At 38.8% G+C, this 22,442-nt stretch overlaps 1 protein-coding gene and 1 long non-coding RNA gene across 2 annotated transcripts in view; one reads left to right on the forward strand and one right to left on the reverse strand.

Annotated features, from left to right (window-relative positions):
• Nucleotides 1-4,156: 4,156 nt before the first annotated feature.
• Nucleotides 4,157-6,811, reverse strand: LOC134315200 (uncharacterized). The gene is made up of 4 exons (XR_010012474.1): nt 5,404-6,811; nt 4,976-5,043; nt 4,649-4,734; nt 4,157-4,322 (listed from the first exon to the last, which is right to left on the reverse strand). It is a non-coding gene; the product is annotated as an uncharacterized LOC134315200 (long non-coding RNA).
• A 12,944-nt stretch (nt 6,812-19,755) lies between these two features.
• fam13a (family with sequence similarity 13 member A) overlaps nt 19,756-22,442 on the forward strand; it is a 108,303-nt gene continuing 105,616 nt past the window's right edge. The window contains exon 1 of the mRNA XM_062996241.1: nt 19,756-19,813. Coding sequence (XP_062852311.1) covers nt 19,787-19,813 — 27 coding nt within the window. The 5' untranslated portion in view covers nt 19,756-19,786. The remainder of the gene's footprint in view (nt 19,814-22,442) is intronic.

The raw sequence follows: 22,442 nt of genomic DNA on the forward strand, positions 1-22,442 counted from the left end.
TCTGACTGTTTGAGGCTGTGGACAGGTGTCTTTTATACAGATAACAAGGTCAAACAGGTGCCATTATTACAGGTAACGAGTGGAGGACAGAAGAGCTTCTTAAAGAAGAAGTTACAGGTCTGTAAGAGCCAGAAATCTTGCTTGTTTGTTATTGACCAAATACTTATTTTCCACCATAATTTACAAAAAAATTCTTTCAAAATCCTACAATGTCATTTCCTGGATTTTTTTTTTCCTCATTTTGTCTCTCATAGTTGAAGTGTACCTATGATGAAAATTACAGACCTCTCTCATCTTTCTAAGTAGGAGAACTTGCACAATCAGTGGCTGACTAAATACTTTTTGACCCCACTGTATGTGTGATTTCTTACTCAAATGTTGGATTTGAGTGAGCTACAATGGCATCTTTGCAGTACCAACCAACATAAGTCATGTTGCATTAAAATGTCTAAAATATTTCTTTTTCTAAGGAAGAAAATGTGCCTAAAACACAATCTGCCTGTCCCAAGCAGTCTGATTTATTTACCCTTAATCACACAAACTTTGATGTCTTGTCTTTTGTAGATTACACAACTTCTTGCTGATCAATATCCAAAACTTTGTGGTTTACAAGGAGGGTGGCTTCTGCACAAAGCTCTTGGTAATGAAGTATTTGAAACATTCAAAAGGCCAATGACAATAATTATAATGATTTTTAACTGAGTTATTTTTTCTAATAGGTGGATCAGGGCAACGAAAATGTAGTTATTCCTCCAGAAGCTGAGGGCTATAATACCCATTTTTTTAAAACTGCCAGTGGAGGTGGCAAAAACACCATTTACATAGTTCCTCTTCAGGATGAACCAGACACATCGCCCCTTCCTGTGGACACACCTGAATTCCAAAAAAATGCCAAGGGCAGACTGTCGGGTCTGTGGCTCGTCTATGCCAGTGCAGATCTTAGCCGTACAGGTCAAGTCTTGCATCCATTGTAGCCGAGTTTCCCCCACCAGAATCCAGTGACGCATCAAGTAGTACCAGAACACCAAGCAGTGGGGTAAAATCATATTTGCAGTATAAACAATATTGTAGTACCAACCAGTCTGTATTTAATATGGTGCACTTGTTGTGTATTGATATGTTAACACTAATGTTTTATTTAGGCCTTAAGTGTGTCAAATACATTTTCCGCTGGATTATATAAGCAGAACTGAATGTGCTTATTATATCCAATAAAATAATAAAGTCGTTTGGTTACTCTTGTGTAATTATAGAACAGATAAAGTTTGGATGATGTCCACAGAACTGAGACAATTGAAAGGTATTTGTGTCGCTATGTATTGTGTCGTATTTTTATATTTTCCGTTTCTCTGTTTTGTGCATATTCCCAGGCTTGATGATATTTTGCAGGCCATGTGTGCTGTGGTGTCCAGGAACAGCAAGACTTTTGACATTGTAGTGTCTCGTCACAATATAAAAAGTGGCCTGGCTCAATGGCAAAGACTAAAGAAATCATCTCCTGTTAACGAGCTCAAAGTTTCCTTTCTTAGGGAGGCTGGACTAGATACAGGGGCACTCCGAAAAGAGTTTCTAACTGGTATGAACATATGAAATTATAGTATAGTATATTATTATAGTATAAATACAGTATATTAATGAAGTAGTAATTAAGTATAGTAATGAATAGGTATAGGAATTTTAAGAAAAGTGGTTGACCATGCATAATGTTTATGGCTCTTATGGTTAAAGGAAGGATTAAAGCATTGAGAAATGTTTTTATGAGGGGGACAGCCAGAGGCCCAAGTACTCAGGTCTGATTTGGACAAGTCACCTTCAGGTATGTGTTTTTATATATACGTATCCTATTAAGGTAGGATATTTTCTGAAAATATTTCATGAAAATCTGGTGAACAACAGATTTTTTTTCTGTGGGTCACAGCGCAGTTAACACAATGCCCAGTTCACACTACACGATTTTTGCTCTGATTTTTGGCGACTGGTCAGCACTAGATTTGTTCGCTCGGCAATCAAAACTCTGCTCTCAATCGCTACGTGTGAACTTCTCAGCAACTCCATCCGACTGGCTGGATCGAATCGAGTTTTCTAGCATGTCGGATATCCGATCCGAGTTGCACAACTGGCACCGAGTGCTATGTCGAACAGCCAATGAGAACGCAGGATACGGTGTGAGGAGAAACGGGAAATTTGGCTCTAGATAAAATTGCTTTAATTTACAATGATTGAAATATGTCTGATGATCCAAGCGTTTTTCACAATTTTAGGTGGAGTCAGCGCCACAGACTGCACAATTAATGACCTAACGGAGGAAATACTAAGTTGTGGTTACACTGGACCTGGAGCCTGGAGGTGAAGGATGACTGTCTGGTATGTTTGATACGTTACTGGTAAATATGCCCTTAGCTTGCAAAACTATTTTTTTCTGCAGGTCAGTTTAATGTCTCATAGTTGTGCTCCATGCAATCCTGAAGCTGCTTCCCATCTTAGAGCAGATAAGAAGTGGCTTGCAGCCGAGTCCGTGAGCACATGACCAAACACCCACATCTCAGTCAGCCACTTTTTGTCCCGGGGGTAGAAATGAAGGTAAGTGCTTTGTTATAATAAATAGTTCTATAAATACACTATATGGACAATATGTCAATGTCAGTTTATTTATAAAGCACATTTAAAACAACTGTTGTACAAAGTGTCGTACAGTCTACAATAAAATAACCATTACAGGCAACAAAGAACAATAAAACAATAAATAATATACAGTGAGACCACACTGATACAGTCACACACTCTCATACTGTTAAAAGCCAAAGAGTAAAAATAGGTTTTTAGCCAAGACTTAAAACAGTCAGAGTATACTGTGTGTACTCCGAGGGAGGACATTCCGGTTTCCACCTGTTCAATCACTAAAATGTGAAGCTGCCCGAGGGCAAATGAAATGTAAATAATCCAGATCAATGCATGAGGCAGACTGGTTTAATCCATACTGCAATTTATGTAGCAACTCTCCAAAATGTCACGTCTTAACAAGGCCTAGAAAACGAGACATTTAGGATCGTTAGACATACAGGTTAAAGGATGAGTAAATGGCTGATAGTTAAAGCTTTAACAAATTCTACCTTTTCAAAATTATGATATTATGTCTAACTTTAGGGAATAAACTGGTAAATATGTTGGTGCTATATTTAACTTAACATGCATGTGACGTAGTCAGACTAACGTTTACAAGAGTGAAGACTTCACCTCTCGAGGGTAAAGCTAACAGGACTGTATGCAAGTTGTATTAGCTGGCAGGTAATGACACAAAGTTAACTTTAAATTTTCTTCAACACTATAATATTTTAAAAAGAAACGTGGTATGAATGTCTGTGTCCGCAGGGATCAGTGAAAGATGTTTCCGACGCTGCGTCGGTGTCAGAAGTGGGATCAAGTTGTCCCGGGTCCAGGGTTATGGTGGAAGAAATCTAGTTTCTTCAACGGATCGACAAGACGATCTAGCGAGGACAAAGAATGCGGCTTTCCGGCAGATTCGGCAACAGCAGGGGGAGACGGCGTAGCGGCGGCACGACTTCGACTTCCTGGCTGCAACGGTGGAGCCGACGGGGAAGCGTGTGTGGACATCGTCGCTGGACGGACGAACAGGGATGACGGCGGTCTTGGGCTGTACCCCGGCGGTGAAGCGGCTGTTGGTGGCGTGGTGGCCTGGTGTCCGGGGTGACTCTGGTGGTTCGGCATTCCTGGCGCAACGGGAGCCGCTGCTGGATTGCTGCTTGGGTGCGCTAGTCCAGGATGAGCCGCAGGGGCAGGTGTAGCTGGCGGCTCCGGGTCCCAGCGAGCGCGGACATGGAGCCGTCCAGTGCAACGTCTCTTCTCCGACCGGGATCAGCGAGCAGGACTGTCAAGGTGGGGACTGTGAGGGACTTTGTTGGGGAGAGGGTTACTTGGGTCACCGGGACGGTTGACCTTTGGGGGGGGGGGGCGGAGCTACATAGAGAACATAAATTCTTATTTAAAATGCTATCTAGTGCATGCACCATGTAGGGAACATAAATCTATTCTCTTTCACACTATTTAGTACACTATGTAGCACACATTCATGTATTTGTGACGCGGACAGTTAGCTCAGTTAGCCGCTCCTAAAAGTTCTGTTATCACTCGCATCCTTTGGTAATTAAACTAAACATATGGTTGGTAATATTTCAAACATATATTTTATTAGCATTAAACATATTAAAATGAACTGAAAACACTGACCTTAAATGTGCTGCTGCAGCAAATCTCCAAACTGCCGTTTTTGTGCTATCAGGGTTGCCAGATTGCTATTTCAAAACCTGCCAGAATGCATCAAAAATCACCCAACCATACTCATGAAAAACTGCTGATATCTTACAGATTAGTAATCATACACTTAATGATATTTGAAATATTTTATTTGTGTTTCCTTGAAACTTGCCAATTTCCCGCCAGTTTCAAATAAAATCCTCCCAATCTGGCAACACAGGCTGTTACAAACGTTTACATTCTGAGGAGAATTTAGCCACTAGCTACAGGACATGCTAACATACAGGACATGCTAACATAAGTGCTGGGTTGAGAAAATAACCAACAGTGAGAAATAGACAAGCAAAGTAACTTAAGGATAAAAAAAATAACTCACCTTCCTCCTCCTCTTCCTCTTCGCTCTGCCTCAGCATAACTGCAGCGGCGGCTCCGGCCAAAAATGCCAGTATTATTTGGCTTGCTCTAAAAAATGACAGATTTTGAATATTAGTATTAAAATCTTTGAGAGTTTTAAGATTGAGAGAATTAGAGAGTTTCTGCTAAAATAGATTGTAATTGGGTTAGTTACAGTAGACAGGCAGGCTACAATTTCCATTTATTCGTGCACTATCGCTAATGTAAGCAACTTCACTATCTCCTGAGGATTATATTCATGCACTGAAGAGGCAAATTAAACATATTAAAATAAACTGAAAACACTGACCTTAAATATGCTGCTGCAGCAAATCTCCAAACTGCCGTTTCGGTTCTGTCATCAGGGTTGCCAGATTGCTAGTGTTAAAACGTATTTCAAAACCCGCCACAATCCATACTCATGAAAAACACTGCACCAATAAACTGCTGATATGTTACAGATTATTAATCTTACATTTAATTACATTTAAAATGTTTTTATTTGTGTTTCCTTGAAACTTGCCAATTTCCCACCAGTTTCAAATAAAATCCTCCCAATCTGGCAACACAGGCCGTTACAAACATTTACATTCTGAGGAGAATTTAGCCACTAGCTACAAGACATGCTAACATACAGGACATGCTAGCATAAGTGCTGGGTTAAAAATAACCAACAGTTGGGTTATTGTAGTGAGAAATAAACAAGCAAAGTAACTTAAGGATCAAAAAATAACTCACCTTCCTCCTCTTCCTCCTCCTCTTCCTCCTCTTCGCCCTGCCTCAGCATGACTGCAGCGGCGGCTCCGGCCAAAAATGCCAGTATTATTTGGCTGGTTCTAAAAATAACAGATTTTGAATATTAGTATTAACATCTTTGAGAGTATAAGGATAAAGATACAATATATTAATTATTGCCGGTTTGTTTTAGTCTGTGTGTGCAAACCTTGCGCTTAAAAGAGTAGCGAGCACGTCCATGGTTCGCTTTTGTTTTGTTTTTTTTGTTTTTTTTAAAGAAGCTCGGTCGCAGTGTTGCCGACTCCTCAGTAAGGAAAGTAGCTATTGGCCGTCTTAAAAGTCGCTAGAAGTCGCTAAATGACGTCATCGCCTAATTTGCATAAGATCCATTTGCATGTAATTGACGCCGTAGAAAAGAGGAATGACATCGTGGGAGAGACAAAAAGTGGATAAAAAAACACCTTAAACAGGGCTCTAGAGTGCGACCTCATTTCTCAATGGTGCGACTGAAAGAAATCTGAGGTCGCACCGGTGCGACCAGCCGTTCGAGGGGAATAAAAAAGTCTCTGTGACTCTGAAAGTCTCCGGTGCACCAACAGATACACATTAGGCCCATATCTAATCATATCTATATGTCTAAACCAATCAGAGATAGTGAAGGGCGGGACCAGCGTCTGCACCGGTGGGCGTTACACAGCGAAAGTTAAGAGTAGTAATATCATTGCGGAGTGTGTAAGATATGTGTGAGCACCTGTGCTGCTGTTACAGATGTTGGTTTCTATGTGAAAACATTAATCAAATATCGGTGATAAGAAGACGTGACGTGTTTGTCTCAGTTGTTTTCTTTAGTTCGTTGACGTGAGAAGAGTTTTGCGCTCCGCTTTCACCGCGACTCTCGGCGTAAATAACCGATTTGCTCAGCGCTTAAATCGATAGATAAAACATCATTAAAGTTCCATAATACAAACATCCACGTCTGTGAAATAACCATCAAACCCAGTCTAACAGCTCCACATGTATCTGTGTTTAGCTGGATTTACTTCACGTGTGCTGGTTATATTTCACGTTAAGCGTCGTTCGTTCTGTCCGGGTCACTTTTACCACCTCACATCACACAGTTCATCTTTTTTTTAAGGCACTTTAAACATATCAGCAGCAAACTGACTCAGAATGTAATAATGTCATGTGATGTAGCGCATGTCAATAATATGCGTCTCGTTACTGCATTAACCATACGTAATACAGTTGTGGCCTAGCGGTTAAGGTACTGGACTAGTAATCCAAAGGTTGATGGTTCAAGCGCCACCACTGCCAGGTTGCCACTGTTGGGCCCTTGAGCAAGGCCCTTAACCCTCAATTGCTTAGACAAAATACTGTCACTGTACTGTAAGTCGCTTTGGATGAAAGCGTCTGCTAAATGCTGAAAATGTAAATGTAATATTCTTGTCATTAAATGAGATGTTCAGTTTGAAGCCCTTAAAACACTTGCACTTTTAATTTAGATTTTCTTCTTCTTTCATTTATCTTGAGTTTAAATTTCAGCTCAGTGAAGCTCTTTAAGCACCAACATTTTTTCAGTAAGTTACCTTTCTTGTAGAATTGTGCTTCAAATAAAGAACTTTACGTTGACCAGATTGTTAGTTAATCGATATCAATCAAAGTCAATATAAAACAAAAGTGAACCTGTAAAACAGGCGCTAAATGTGATGCGGTTTTGTGCTGGTGCACCCAAGAAAAAAAGTTCTGCGCACCAGTGCAACCAGTACAAAAAGTTAGTCTAGAGCCCTGTTAAATATGTTTAGAACTACAAATGAACGTTCTTCTGTTAAGTCGTGGTTTGTTTTTGTTTTTTAAGACAACACTGAGCTACTCTGGGCTGGGTTGCCAGATTGCGACAGTATTTTTTTTTAGCTAAAATGCACGAAAAACACCCAAAACACAGGATAAGCAGACGATGTTTAGCATTTCACAAATAATAAACCAGTTAAACCATCATGACCTACAAATTAATATCTTAAAATGTACAGCTCGGTAATTATACTTTATAAAGGACAAATTATTTTTGCTTGCATGTCAGGTTGAGAAAATAACCAACAGTTGGGTTACTGGAGAAATAACCAAGCAAAGTAACTTCACTACCTTAACCCAGCGTTTGTGTAGGAACAACCCAGCATTGTTTAGAGTGAACTATATTTATATCAGATTGCTCACCTTCATCCTCCACCACGGCGGTTTGCTCCCGCCTCATGAAGTAACGATAGAGCTCACCTGTGGTGGCGGCCCCCAAGTATGTATCTCTGCAGACCGGAGAACCGTGAGTAGGAGGGGCTTATGCCGCAAGTGGGCGGGTACCCACAAGTAGGAGGGGCTTATACCGCAAGTGGGCGGGTACCCACAAGTAGGAGGGGCTTATGCCGCAAGTGGGCGGGTACCCACAAGTAGGAGGGGCTTATACCGCAAGTGGGCGGGTACCCACAAGTAGGAGGGGCTTATGCAGGGTCCTAAAGGAGTAGGATTCAATGAATTTCCGGTCTTAACTATTTAATATGCAACTTTCACATCGGAAACATAATAAAAATACAATTAAAATAGTATATGTTACCTGTTATTGTTCAAATATCATTGTCAGGTACAGGTTACAGGTACAAGTTAAATAAAATGCATTTACATTCTGATTTTGGATAAGAGGTATTACTAAACAATATTAGTAATAGCATACACCAATCAGGCATGACATTATAAGCCCCTTCTTGTAAATCTAAAACCCAAATAATTAACCTTTAAGAGGTCCTTAATATTCTAACACATTTGTCCCTAAGGAAAAAAAATTGCCTCTTTGCAAAACTGCTGTAAAAATATTATGCATGAATATAACACTTTTAAAACTACTGCTGCCTGAAATATACATATCCAATATTACTTTTTTTAACCTTTTAAATGCTGGTATGTTTACAGAGTACCATTGTTTTTAATTGAAAAAAAAAAACCTAAAATAATTTCCATAAAATACATTTCAAGGAGCATTTGATTCTTACTGTTATTAGGCCCTGAGATGGGTCAATGATTGGCAGCAACATTGATTTTGGTGCTTTTTTTTTGCAGTGTCAGATTAAAAGAAAAACTCACACAAGGCCAAAAAAATGACTACTTCCCAAAAACTGCTGTAAAAATATATATAGTGCGAGAGAGAGAGAGAGAGAGAGAGAGAGAGAGAGAGAGAGAGAGAGAGAGAGAGAGCGAGCGACAGCGACAGCAAGTAAGATAAATTACTATTCCTGCAGCAGCTGATGAGCGGGGAAGACACCCTCTCTTTTTGATGTGTGGGGCATTTCTCCCACCTTGTGCGGTGTTTCGTGCTTAGGCGCAGCACATCCTTGCCCAGTCAAGGAATAAGTGACCAGTGTGTGGGTCTTCATAAAAGCAAAGGTGGAGGAGAAGAGCGCTCTTGCTCTTGCCTGGAGCAACTGAGAGGAAGCTCAGGCTTGTGTCCGTGAATTGTGCCAATCAGGGCCAGTTTCCATCTGAGCAGCTCCTCTTAATAATGAATAACCTCTGGCAAATATGAGCTGTATTTATTCAACACAGCCAAAATGGTCTGAATAAAAAAAAAAATGGCTCTTAAGGGTTAAGTTGGACTAGGGTTTTGATGATTATGCTTTCATATAGTTCATTTCAGATATAAGTTAATTGCAGTGTGTTAAATTATTATATAACTTTTGTATAAATAATAGATTATTATATCTCTACTTGATATTAGTGAGTCCATTGTGCTTTCATTAGAGAAAACAAGTGTACACTGTTACACTTCCATATATTTACAGGCAATTCCCATGGGTTCCTCCCCACCCATATTAACTTAAAAAATACATAAATGATTTGCCTGAAATATGCAAAGGCACAGAGTGTCAAATGTATGCTGACGATACAATCATTAATGTATCGGCAAAGACTCCACAGAAAGCAGCAGAAATATTAAATAGGCAAATGACTAGTGTTTCTCAGTGGCTTAATAACAATTGTTTGTCTTTAAATCATACTAAAACTGTATCGATGTGTTTCACCTTAAGACAAAAACAACCAAAATATTTTTTTGATATATGATAATGAAAAATAAATTGAGAAAGTTAGTGAGTTCAAATATTTAGGAGTGACTTTGGATTCTCAATTAAAATGTGATACTCACATAAAGAAATTATCCAAAACTATTAAAACTTAAACTGCTTTTGAATGATAAGACCTTGCATTTCACTGAAGGCTGCAAAGATGTATGTGCATGCTATGATTCTATTTTATATGTCATATTGTGCAACTGTATGGGGTCAAGCTTCTCAAACAACAATTACACCTATAATGTCATTATATAAACAGGCATTAAAAGTGATGGATCGGAAATCAATGAGACGGCATCATTGTGAAATTCTAAAAAGATACAACTTGCTGAGTTTTGATCATTTTATATTTACACTTAATTTTAAGTGCGTAAATAATCTTGCACCAAAAATATTGTGCCAGTTTATTACAAAGCAGGAAAACAAAGGAGTGACAACCAGAGGAGAAGTAAGTGGCAACTGTAGAATGCCAGTCTATAGAACAACTTTTGGTCAGTCATCTCTTACAGTTAAAGGTGTACGATTATGGAATTTATTACCTTCAGAAATTAAAACCCAAAATGAATTAAAAGTTTTTAATATAAATTTAAAGCAATGGTTTAAACAGAATCCAACGTGTGAACACTCTGTAAGTATTATATAAAGATGGACTCATCATAAATGTAATTGCTCAAATCAGTATGTTGTTTTATGTATTTTATGTATTTACATTTCGTACTTTTTTGTTATAAAAGCCTAACCAGGGACTGGGGTTGCAAATGAGCTTATGCTAGAAGCCTCTTATACAATACATCTCATCAATTTCCATTTATTCGTGCACTATCGCTAATGTAAGCAACTTCACTATCTCCTGAGGATTATATTCATGCACTGAAGAGGCAAATTAAACATATTAAAATAAACTGAAAACACTGACCTTAAATATGCTGCTGCAGCAAATCTCCAAACTGCCGTTTCGGTTCTGTCATCAGGGTTGCCAGATTGCTAGTGTTAAAACGTATTTCCAAACCCGCCACAATCCATACTCATGAAAAACACTGCACCAATAAACTGCTGATATGTTACAGATTATTAATCTTACATTTAATTACATTTAAAATGTTTTTATTTGTGTTTCCTTGAAACTTGCCAATTTCCCACCAGTTTCAAATAAAATCCTCCCAATCTGGCAACACGGGCCGTTACAAACATTTACATTCTGAGGAGAATTTAGCCACTAGCTACAAGACATGCTAACATACAGGACATGCTAGCATAAGTGCTGGGTTAAAAATAACCAACAGTTGGGTTATTGTAGTGAGAAATAAACAAGCAAAGTAACTTAAGGATAAAAAAATAACTCACCTTCCTCCTCCTCCTCTTCCTCCTCCTCTTCGCTCTGCCTCAGCATAATTGCGGCGGCGGCTCCGGCCAAAAACGCCATAATCATTTGGCTGGTTCTTTGAATATTAGTATTAACATCTTTGAGAGTATAAGGATAAAGATACAATATATTAATTATTGCCGGTTTGTTTTAGTCTGTGTGTGTGTGTGTGTAACAGAATAGCGAGCACGTCCATGTTCGCGGTCTTTATAAAAAGCTTTTTTAAAAGTGTTGCCGACTCCTCAGTAAGGAAGGTAGCTATTGGCTGTCTTAAAAGTCGCTAAATGACGTCATCACCTAATTTGCATAAGATGCATTTGCGTGTAATTGACGCTGTAGAAGAGGAATAACATCGTGGGAGAGACACAAAGTGGATAAATAATCACCTTAAATATGTTTAGAACTACAAATAAACGTTTTACTGTTAATTCGTGTTTTTTTTTTGTTTTTTTTTAAGATAACACTGAGCTACTCTGGGCAGGGTTGCCAGATTGCGACAGTATTTTTCAGCTAAAATGCACGAAAAAACTCCAAAAACACAGGATAAGCAGATGGTGTTTAGCATTTCACAAATAATAAACCAGTTAAACCATCATGACGTACAAATTAATATCTTAAAATGTACAGCTCGGTATAAAGGACAAATTATTTTTGCTTGCATGTCTTTAAAGTTTGTAAAATGCATTATTTATGATAGGACACAAACCTTTGCAAGTAAATAAAATAAACTTGCAACTAATGAAAGTTTAATCTCTCGTACATATGAGAGGTTATATACACGAGACTTGCTTTCCTTCATATTCAACTCAAATCACTTGTCTAACATATGAATCACTGTATTGATGGGGTTTCTTTTGGACTGGAAAGAATAACCTGTCAATCAAACTTTTGACAACGGGTTGGATGTGGTGGGAGAAGGTAGACCTATTTATATTCCACCTGCTTTAGAAAGCAATAGTTTTTTTATTTACATTTTAAGCCGCCAAAATGATTACAAACCAGCCCAAAATTTGTCCACTTGCCAAAGTGTTTCCCTACCAATTTCCAACAAAATACGCCCATTTGGGTGGAAAACCGCCCAATCTGGCAACCCTGAGTATGATACTGACCGCCTGTGAGTGCTTTGGGACGGGGGAGGGGATCAAGGCAGGACCCGCTGCTCACTGAGGACAGTAACTGCAGAACAATCTGTGTTTTCACTTTCGAGTCTCCAAAAGTCTCCAATAACACCAGAAAAAGTGGGCTGTACTTGATTGATTACAGTTGAATAATTGTTTATCTAATAATGCCATGTGTTAAGGTTTTATTTAACCATGTTTATACACGCGTTCAGTGATTTTAGAGTGTTTTTCATTCATCTAGAAAAGCCAATCATTTATAAATAACCATCTGCGACCTTAACATTACGACAACACAAAATGTATTCGGTTATTTTTCATTTTTGCGCTGAACAAGCAGTTCAATCTGTACAGTTAAGGTTGTGTAAAGTTTAAAGTTAAGTATAAAGGTAATTACTGAGTGAATATGTTGAGCTTTTTTTCTTTTTTCTTTTTTTTTACTTTTTTGTATGTGTTGATTGTGGGTATAAATCTCTGTCCCAGAGCGGTAGAGAGAACAGAGTGGCGACACTCCCATAGGGAACCGTTGGAAAGGGGGCGGGACATTTTTTCTGCGCAGCTTCCGGGTTGTGGAGCTCTGTATAGTTCCAAACATCCCATAGAGCCCCATTCATTTCCACTACTTATCAAACATTTTTAGCTGTATGTTGCTTTGTTTTAAAAAAATTATGAATTTAATGTCATTAATATACTTAATACTGTTATTGTTTAGCATTTGCTCAGCACTAAATGTTACATGTTTATCTTAATTAATAGGTATAACCCAATTTAGCTTAGTCAGTTAAGCTTAATTAATGACACACGAGTCTTTTCACCTAAAATGAGTTGATTAATCAAGAGTCTTGTTACAGAAATGATCATAAAACATTAGAACCACAATAAATCATTATACTTTTACTTTCATACTTAAGTACATTTGAAGGTAAATTTAGTTTAGTACTTTAGTGGAGGTAAAGAGTATTTTTACTTTTACTACTACTTTTACTGGAGTAATATGTTACCTTGGATATCTCTACTTTAACTCAACTAAATGGTTTGTCTACCTTGTCCACCACTTACATTAGACAAAATGAACTAGTGCATATTCATAATGAATTCATTAATGTATTACATGTAGGAATCAATTATTAATCACTCATGAAATAAGAGATGAATGAATGCTTTTTCATGTACCTGCACTATAATGTTTTTGGTACGGTAATGTGTTTATCAATCTGTTCATTCAGTGCAGGTAAACCTTATGAATCCAGCACATGACTTAGTGTTTAGCCAAAATGATTATTATTATGAATCCTCAGGAAAGTGAAGGGAGATTAGTTTATGCAAAAAACAAAACATAAAAAACTTTAATGTCTATACTGTATATTGTCTCTACTACTTAATGATATCGCATTATGTAATGTATGCTAATATAATGTACTGTGTGTTAACAAGAACGACCTATTAACAAGTCATTATAAACATCAATCTTCCACTTTATATACCAAATTGACATTAAAGCAGATGCAGTAAATGTAAACGCAGTTGAAAATACCCAGAAATTGTACAAATGTTTATTATTTACTGTTTAATATTTCACTCACTGCTGCCTGTCCCATTTGAGAACATGTAGCGCCGGGTTTGTTTGGAACTATTGAGGGTTACATGAACCACGTGACCGCGTAGCGGCGAGATCAAGGAGTGTCGCAACTCTCTCTATCTACGGCTCTGCTCTGTCCATAGCAGCGAATATCAAAATAACCAATTAAAAGATGAATGAAATCTCCATTGGCTGCTAGACCTGTCCATCAAACCGCATATCTCCTCCTTTTCCTCTGATACTGCTTGAGAAAGAAGTGAAACTCGTTGCTGTGTGATGTTTCATCTCTACAGTTTATTCAGGTTATTCAATCACATGGTTGTAAACATGATTTATATTTGTGATGTTTCTGTTTTTTAAAAACACATTTTATCTGATATTTATATGGACTTAGCGTTTACACGGACTGTATTTATTAACACAAACTTTTTTATATAGCTAGTCAATAACATGATTTACAAAGTAAAGCTATTGTCTGGAATCTGACTGTTTTAGGTATTTATTGGTGTTTAAATGTATTGGTGTTTTAGAGCAGTATTTCCCAGTCTTGTTTCTGCACATTACAGTATTAAAAGCTTTCTTAATAGATCTATGAAATAATCGTATCTGTGTTTTATTGATGCACAATATTAGATCAAAATATTTTAAAAAGCATTATTTCTGAGTTAGCCAGATAACTTAAGCACAGTGTCAAGGATTGTTTAATATTAACATCTTTTTTCTCTCTTGTCTTATGGTTCTGTATGCCAGGAAATACTCCAAAGGTAGCCATGCATTGTTATAGTTTAAACCCAAACCATGTTAAGCACCTGAATGTTTACATTTGGTTGTTGTTTGCTGTGTGAAAATAAAATGTTTAAATAACAGCGTATTATATGCATATTTTATGGTTTAAAAAAAAAATATATATATATAATGTGTGTAGTGTGTACAGTGTATCACAAAAGTGAGTACACCCCTCACATTTCTGCAGATATTTAAGTATATCTTTTCATGGGACAACACTGACAAAATGACACTTTGACACAATGAAAAGTAGTCTGTGTGCAGCTTATATAACAGTGTAAATTTATTCTTCCCTCAAAATAACTCAATATACAGCCATTAATGTCTAAACCACCGGCAACAAAAGTGAGTACACCCCTAAGAGACTACACCCCTAAATGTCCAAATTGAGCACTGCTTGTCATTTTCCCTCCAAAATATCATGTGACTCGTTAGTGTTACTAGGTCTCAGGTGTGCATAGGGAGCAGGTGTGTTCAATTTAGTAGTACAGCTCTCACACTCTCTCATACTGGTCACTGAAAGTTCCAACATGGCACCTCATGGCAAAGAACTCTCTGAGGATCTTAAAAGACGAATTGTTGCGCTACATGAAGATGGCCAAGGCTACAAGAAGATTGCCAACACCCTAAAACTGAGCTGCAGCACAGTGGCCAAGATCATCCAGCGTTTTAAAAGAGCAGGGTCCACTCAGAACAGACCTCGCGTTGGTCGTCCAAAGAAGCTGAGTGCACGTGCTCAGGGTCACATCCAACTGCTGTCTTTGAAAGATAGGCGCAGGAGTGCTGTCAGCATTGCTGCAGAGATTGAAAAGGTGGGGGGTCAGCCTGTCAGTGCTCAGACCATACGCCGCACACTACATCAAATTGGTCTGCATGGCTGTCACCCCAGAAGGAAGCCTCTTCTGAAGTCTCTACACAAGAAAGCCCGCAAACAGTTTGCTGAAGACATGTCAACAAAGGACATGGATTACTGGAACCATGTCCTATGGTCTGATGAGACCAAGATTAATTTGTTTGGTTCAGATGGTCTCAAGCATGTGTGGCGGCAATCAGGTGAGGAGTACAAAGATAAGTGTGTCATGCCTACAGTCAAGCATGGTGGTGGGAATGCCATGGTCTGGGGCTGCATGAGTGCAGCAGGTGTTGGGGAGTTACATTTCATTGAGGGACACATGAACTCCAATATGTACTGTGAAATACTGAAGCAGAGCATGATCCCCTCCCTCCGGAAACTGGGTCGCAGGGCAGTGTTCCAGCATGATAATGACCCCAAACACGCCTCTAAGACGACCACTGCTTTATTGAAGAGGCTGAGGGTAAAGGTGATGGACTGGCCAAGCATGTCTCCAGACCTAAACCCAATAGAACATCTTTGGGGCATCCTCAAGCGGAAGGTGGAGGAGCGCAAAGTCTCGAATATCCGCCAGCTCCGTGATGTCGTCATGGAGGAGTGGAAAAGCATTCCAGTGGCAACCTGTGAAGCTCTGGTAAACTCCATGCCCAGGAGAGTTAAGGCAGTTCTGGGAAATAATGGTGGCCACACAAAATATTGACACTTCAGGAACTTTCACTAAGGGGTGTACTCACTTTTGTTGCCGGTGGTTTAGACATTAATGGCTGTATTTTGATTTATTTTGAGGGAAGAATAAATTTACACTGTTATATAAATTTACACTGTTATATATGAAAAGATATACTTAAATATCTGCAGAAATGTGAGGGGTGTACTCACTTTTGTGATACACTGTATATTATACACACTATGTTGCCAAAAGAACTTGCTAGCCTGCCTGCACACGCATATGAACTTAAGTTCATCCTGAAAAACTTACCATATCAAAGCACTACTTCTACAATTACTGACTGTAGTCCATCTGTCTGTTTCTCTGCATGCTTTGTTAGCCGCTTTAATGCTGTTCTTCAATGGCCTGCAGTGACACTGACATGGTGGTGGTGTGTTAGTGTGTGTTGTGCTGGTATGAGTGGATCAGACACAGCAGTGCTGCTGCAGTTTTAAAATACCGTGTCCACTTACTGTCCACTTTATTAGACACTCCTACCTAGTTGGTCCACCTTGTAGATGCAAAGCTTGAGACGAACGCTCATCTATTGCTGCTGTTTGAGTCGGTCATCTTCTAGACCTTCATCATTGGTCACAGGACGCTGCCCATGGGGTGCTGTTGGCTGGATATTTTTGGTTGGTGGACTATTCTCAGTCTAGCAGTGACAGTGAGGTGTTTAAAAACTCAAGCAGCAGTGCTGTGTCTGATCCACTCATACCAGCACAACACACACTAACACACCACCACCATGTCAGTGCAGTGCTGAGAATGATCCACCACCTAAATCATACCTGCTCTGTGGTGGTCCTGTGGGGGTCCTGACCATTGAAGAACAGGGTGAAAGCAAGTTAAAAAGTATGTAGAGAAACAGATGTACTACAGTCAGTAATTGTAGAAGTAGTGCTTTGATATGCTTTCTCAGGTGCAGTGTGACAGTAGATGGGTACATTTTAATGTGCAGAATTTACGCCCGAACTACATATGCATAAAATGTAGACACTAATCCTCCAGAGTCTCAGGATGTTGTTGTTGTTGTTGTTAATACACTAGTTTAAAAATTAAAAATTTTTTTGAGATGTATGGGCCGCATAGTGGCTCAGTGGGTAGCATTGTCGATTCACAGCAAGATGGTCCTGGGCTTGATTTACAGGTGGGTTCTTTCTGTGTGGAGTTTGCATGTTCTCCCATGTCTATGTGGGGTTTTTTTCCTGGTGCTCCGGTTTTCTCCCAGTCCAAAGACATGCAAGTGAGGTGAATTGGAGATACAAAATTGTCTATGACTGTGTTTGATATTAAACTTGTGAACTGATAAATCTTGTGTAATGAGTAACTATCGTTCCTGTCATGAATGTAACCAACATGATGTTAAAATAAACAGGTCAATGAATCAAGTGTGCTACCTATCGTTTTTTTAATAAAATATAAACCTATCGAGACGTGCTACCTATAGTTTATAATTAGGGATGTCCCGATCCAATCTCGAAGATCGGAATCGGGGCCGATTAAGGCATTTTTAACTGATCGGTATTGGCTTTACTAAAGCCGATCCTAATCCCGATCTTTTGTTTTTTTGTCAGCATGTCCGCTGTGTGGAATTACTTTAAATTGGAAAAGGAAACAAGTCCAACAGTGAAGTGTAACGTCTGCAATGTGAGTGTTTCACGAGGCGGTAGGAGCAGAGCTGCGTTCATTACTGTAGAATTTTACTATTTATATTAGATAAACACCTGTTATTTAACTGTAGTCAAGTATAGCTAATTTGAGCACCTTGCATAGTTCTGAAATAGAATAAAAAATAAGTCACATACTAGCATTACAATCACTTAAACTTTAAATTTTCATAGGAATTAAAAGTAAAACCACACATTACTAACTGAAAAGTCGCTAGATTTGTCGCTAGTCGCTTTTTTGAAAAAAAGTCACTGGAGGGGTCGGAAGACTCGCTAAATATAGCGACAAAGTCGCTAAGTTGGCAACACTGTATGGAGCTCTAGCATGCTGACCTACAGGTGGTGCCGAACCCATTTAGCAGGAATTTCATACAATTCTAATTAAGCAACTATTGTACACAGTAATGTATGCTAATATAATGTACTGTGTGTTAACAAGAATGACCTATTAACAAGTCATTATAACCTCAATCTTCCACTTCATATACCACACTGACATTAAAGCAGATGCAGTAAATGTAAAGGCAGTTGAAAATACCCAGAAATTGTACAAATTTATATTATTTAGCGTTTAATATGTTATTTACTGCTGCCTGTCCCATATGAGAACATGACAGCGCGGGTTTGTTTGGAACTATTGAAGGGGCACATGACCCACGTGAGATCAAGGAGTGTTTCAACTCTCCCTCTCTATCTACGGCTCTGCGGGATACATAAGAAACCCAGAGTGTGTTACCAAGCCCCAACCCTTATAACCCTAAGTCCACCGAGGATTGATTCGCTTATCCATTATATGCTTTGTTTCTGATATATTTCATTAGGTGTTGTCCAATTCAGTCAATAATGTATAATTTTACTATAGTTCATGTATAAATAAAAATGCAGGCAGCCAACCGCCATCGCTGTATCACACTCAGAACAAACGTCCACCCCCCAACACGTTCTTCCTGTGGGTTTCCTCCGGGAGCTCCGGTTTCCTCCCACAGTCCAAACATGTGCAAGTGAGGTGAATTAAAGATACTAAATTGTCCATTACTGTGTTCGATATAACCTTGTGTGTTGAGTGACTACCGTTTCTGTCATGAATGTGGCCAGGGTGTTAAACATGACGTTAAAATCCTAATGAACAAACAAACAAACTATATCTGTTTTAATAAACTCTTTTCACAGTTCATGTTTGTTGAGGTCATTATGTGCATTAACACACAAAACAGGTTATTGTACAGTTATTTTGTAAAATAATTTACAAATACCTATTCTGGGTACTTTAAATAAGTCACACGCAACTTGTCAGTATTTCCCCTCCTTGAGAATGTTTCCTTGCTTAGCATTTGTTAGGGAGTTTTGTAGCCATCAGTCTATGAATAGAATATTTATTATTATTATTTTGAGCCAGAATATTTTGACAAATTAAATGTGTCAAATTAAATCTGTTTTTTTTATCAGCCCAAGACTTCTGGAGGCAGATGGTAATTACTAGTAAATCCAGACCAAATTAAGAAGGCTGGTGACCCTTTTTCTGCCTCACAGAACCAAGCAGAATCAGGTATTAGTATCATTTATTCATGGGCCACCTCAAGACATTGTGTGAATTGATCTGCCCTTAATATAAAGAACAGAATTTGAATTAAAAAAAAAAACGTTTGAATGCAAATTTTGGTATTTTGTAAATTCTAGTTTTTACTTTAAATGTATTGTTTATAACACTAGAGAGTATTGCACCTTAATTTTGTTATACCTGGTATAATGACAATAAAGATATTCTGATTCTGATTGTAAATAAGCTGCTGTGCCCACCGGATCTAAATCAAAAGAACTCAAGACGTGTTGGGTCTCAACTCTTCACCCCCAAGCAGACACATTCACAAAGACTCAGCCTGCTGGTCACATGGTTTAAAAAGCCAACCAATCATAGTGCAGGGCTCAGATTTCAGTTCTAGAGGAGGCTCTAATCTGGACAGAGCTTTGAGGAGAAGGAGGCTGATTTGAGGGAGTCCTCTCGTCTCTGACTCACTTCAGACTGTATCTGACTTCCGTACTAGATCACAAATGGAGGACAGTTGGATTAATTCTCTGGTTCTTGCCTTTGGGCTTTGTTCTGGAATGTTCCTGGGACCCGCATGAGAAGGAGCAGGAGGGGGTGGATTGTGGGAGTTCATCCCTGTGTTTTTAAAACCTCCACCTAGAAGAAGTGGGAGAATGGGGGCAGGAGCACTCACCATCTGTGTAAGTATGGGAACAAGCTGGGCTGAGCTTTTTAAAGCATGTGGATAGACTTTTAATGCTGAAATGCTTGGATTGATGCTCTGGTTTTCTTGAGGAGAGAAAATTAAAAAGAACGTAGTATTAGAAAAGAGCCAGTGACTTATGTGCATCTGTGTGTGTGTGTGTGTGTGTGTGTGTGTGTGTGTGTAAGTAAGTGTGCTTGTGTTTGTGCATGTTGGCTGTCATCCTAGACACGAAGCTGGCCCAGTGTGGTCAGCTTTTCCCCTGGACTGCTGCATAAAATGCCCTGACTGTTGTGTTGTGTTTACTATACTAAGACACCAAATTTTTGTTCTACTAACAGTTTATTTAAAACTGTTCAAACTTTGTAACATTCCGTCTCGTGCAGCTGATAGTGTTTAAGCATCCATATTAAATAAAAAGTTTAGATTTTTTTCCATCCAGACAATCTGCAGTTTGATAGATAGATAGATAGATAGATAGATAGATAGATAGATAGATAGATAGATAGATAGATAGATAGATAGATAGATAGATAGATAGATAGAAGCACTTTGTAGCTCTACAATTACTGACTGTAGTACATATATTTTTAGCCTGCTTTCACCCTGTTCTTTAATGGTCAGGACCCCCACAGGACCACCACAGAGCAGGTATTATTTGGGTGGTGGATCATTCTCAGCACTGCAGTGACACTGACATGGTGGTGGTGTGTTAGTGTGTGTTGTGCTGGTATGAGTGGATCAGACACAGCAGCGCTGCTGGAGTTTTTAAATACCGTGTCCACTCACTATCCACTCTATTTGACACTCCTACCTAGTTGGTCCACTTTGTTGATATAAAGTCAGAGACGATCGCTCATCTATTGCTGCTGTATTGAGTCGGTCATCTTCTAGACCTTAATCAGTGGTCACAGGATGCTGCTCACGGGGCGCTGTTGGCTGGTTATTTTTGCTTGGTGGACTATTCAAAGTCCAGCAGTGACTGAGGTGTTTAAAAACCCCAGCAGCACTGCTGTATCCGATCCACTTATACCAGCACAACACATACTAACACACCACCACCATGTCAGTGTCACTGCAGTGCTGAGAATGATCCACCACCTAAATAATACCTGCTCTGTGTTGGTCCTGTGGGGGTCCTGACCATTGAAGAACAGCATGAAAGGGGGCTAACAAAGCCTGCAGAGAAACAGATGGACTACAGTCAGTAATTGTAGAACTACAAAGTGCTTCTATATGGTAAGTGGAGCTGATGTACTAAAATGGACAGTGAGTGTAGAAACAAGGAGGTGGTTTTAATGTTATGGCGGATCAGTGTACAGTATATGTGTATATGTATAGTTATAGTTATTTAGCAGTGTCCCATGTAGTTATAGTTACAGTTGTATAGTTATCTATTTACATATCTTTTTTATTATTACTGTTATTATTATAATATTCACCTAACTAATCCCATTTTATTCATATGCTTAATATTATTATGATTGCTATTATGTATATAGTACTTTTTAAATAATCCTTTTCTTGTTCACTGTATTTGATTTGGTGTTTGGTGACTGTGAATATGTTGATTGATTACTTTATTATTTTAATGTTGATTATTACGTGTTTACTGCTAGTTGTGTATTGTAGGGTGACCTTGAGTGTCATGAAAGGCGCCTGCAAATAAAATGCATAATTACTATTATTGTAATCCGCCCCACAAAGCATCACTTGATCACTTGGAAAATGGTCCATTTTCAAACACTAAAGGTCTGTTTTAAGCAAACAGGTTTTCTGTTATTTGTTATTTTTACAGTAGAAGTAAACATTGGAATTATTGTCGTGTGATCATACATAAGCTAAAGATGTACATATACTAAAGGTGGGTAAAGATTAGGTCAAACATTGCTGGAGAAGTTGAAAATAGTTGTGATAAGCGAGGACACAAAGGCCAAATTGCTGCAAAGCTGCTTTAAAAGCTAAGTGTCTATTATACATAATGTGTAAGTATGTAAAAGTAAGACAGTGAGCACTGAAAGTGTACTGGTGGTAAAAGCTAACATGCAGTGTAGTGAAGGCATGATCAAGTTCATTTTGCTGCAGCTGTTCCTTGTGGTTTTCTGAGCTCCTACTGACACTACAACAGTTGCTTCTTAGCCCAGGTAGAGTAAGAAAGAAGGAGCGAAAGCAGAAACGTGTTGAGACTTGCTAGAGAAAAGCACCGTGGTGAATCTCCATCTGCACAACGTCTCAGCTAAAACAAAGCCCTGCATTCAGATCATCACAGCAAGAAACAGTTTCTGCTTTTATCCTAAGCAACAACTAAAGCAGAACTGAATCAGAGCAGTTCTGGCTTAATGGCTTTGCTGAAGGGCCATTAGTGGTTCTCTGCCAGTTTGGGGATTTTAACTCACGACCATCTGCTTTTTTTTTGCGAGGTAGGACTAAACGATCTGCTTACTAGCACTTCTGAGTGTGGAGTTTGCTCACTAGTCATCTGTGTTAGTCAGATTGCTGTGAATGATCCGGGAAAATCAGCAGCAGTTGTTACATGAGGTTTCAGTTCTTCACAGTTGCTGGGGGAGGGATGGCTTTCCAAAACAATGGAGGTGTTATAAGTAATTTAAAAGCATTGTCATGGAGAA

The sequence above is a fragment of the Trichomycterus rosablanca genome, chromosome 5, assembly GCF_030014385.1.
Source record: "Trichomycterus rosablanca isolate fTriRos1 chromosome 5, fTriRos1.hap1, whole genome shotgun sequence".
In the NCBI taxonomy this organism is placed as follows: Eukaryota; Metazoa; Chordata; class Actinopteri; order Siluriformes; family Trichomycteridae; genus Trichomycterus; species Trichomycterus rosablanca.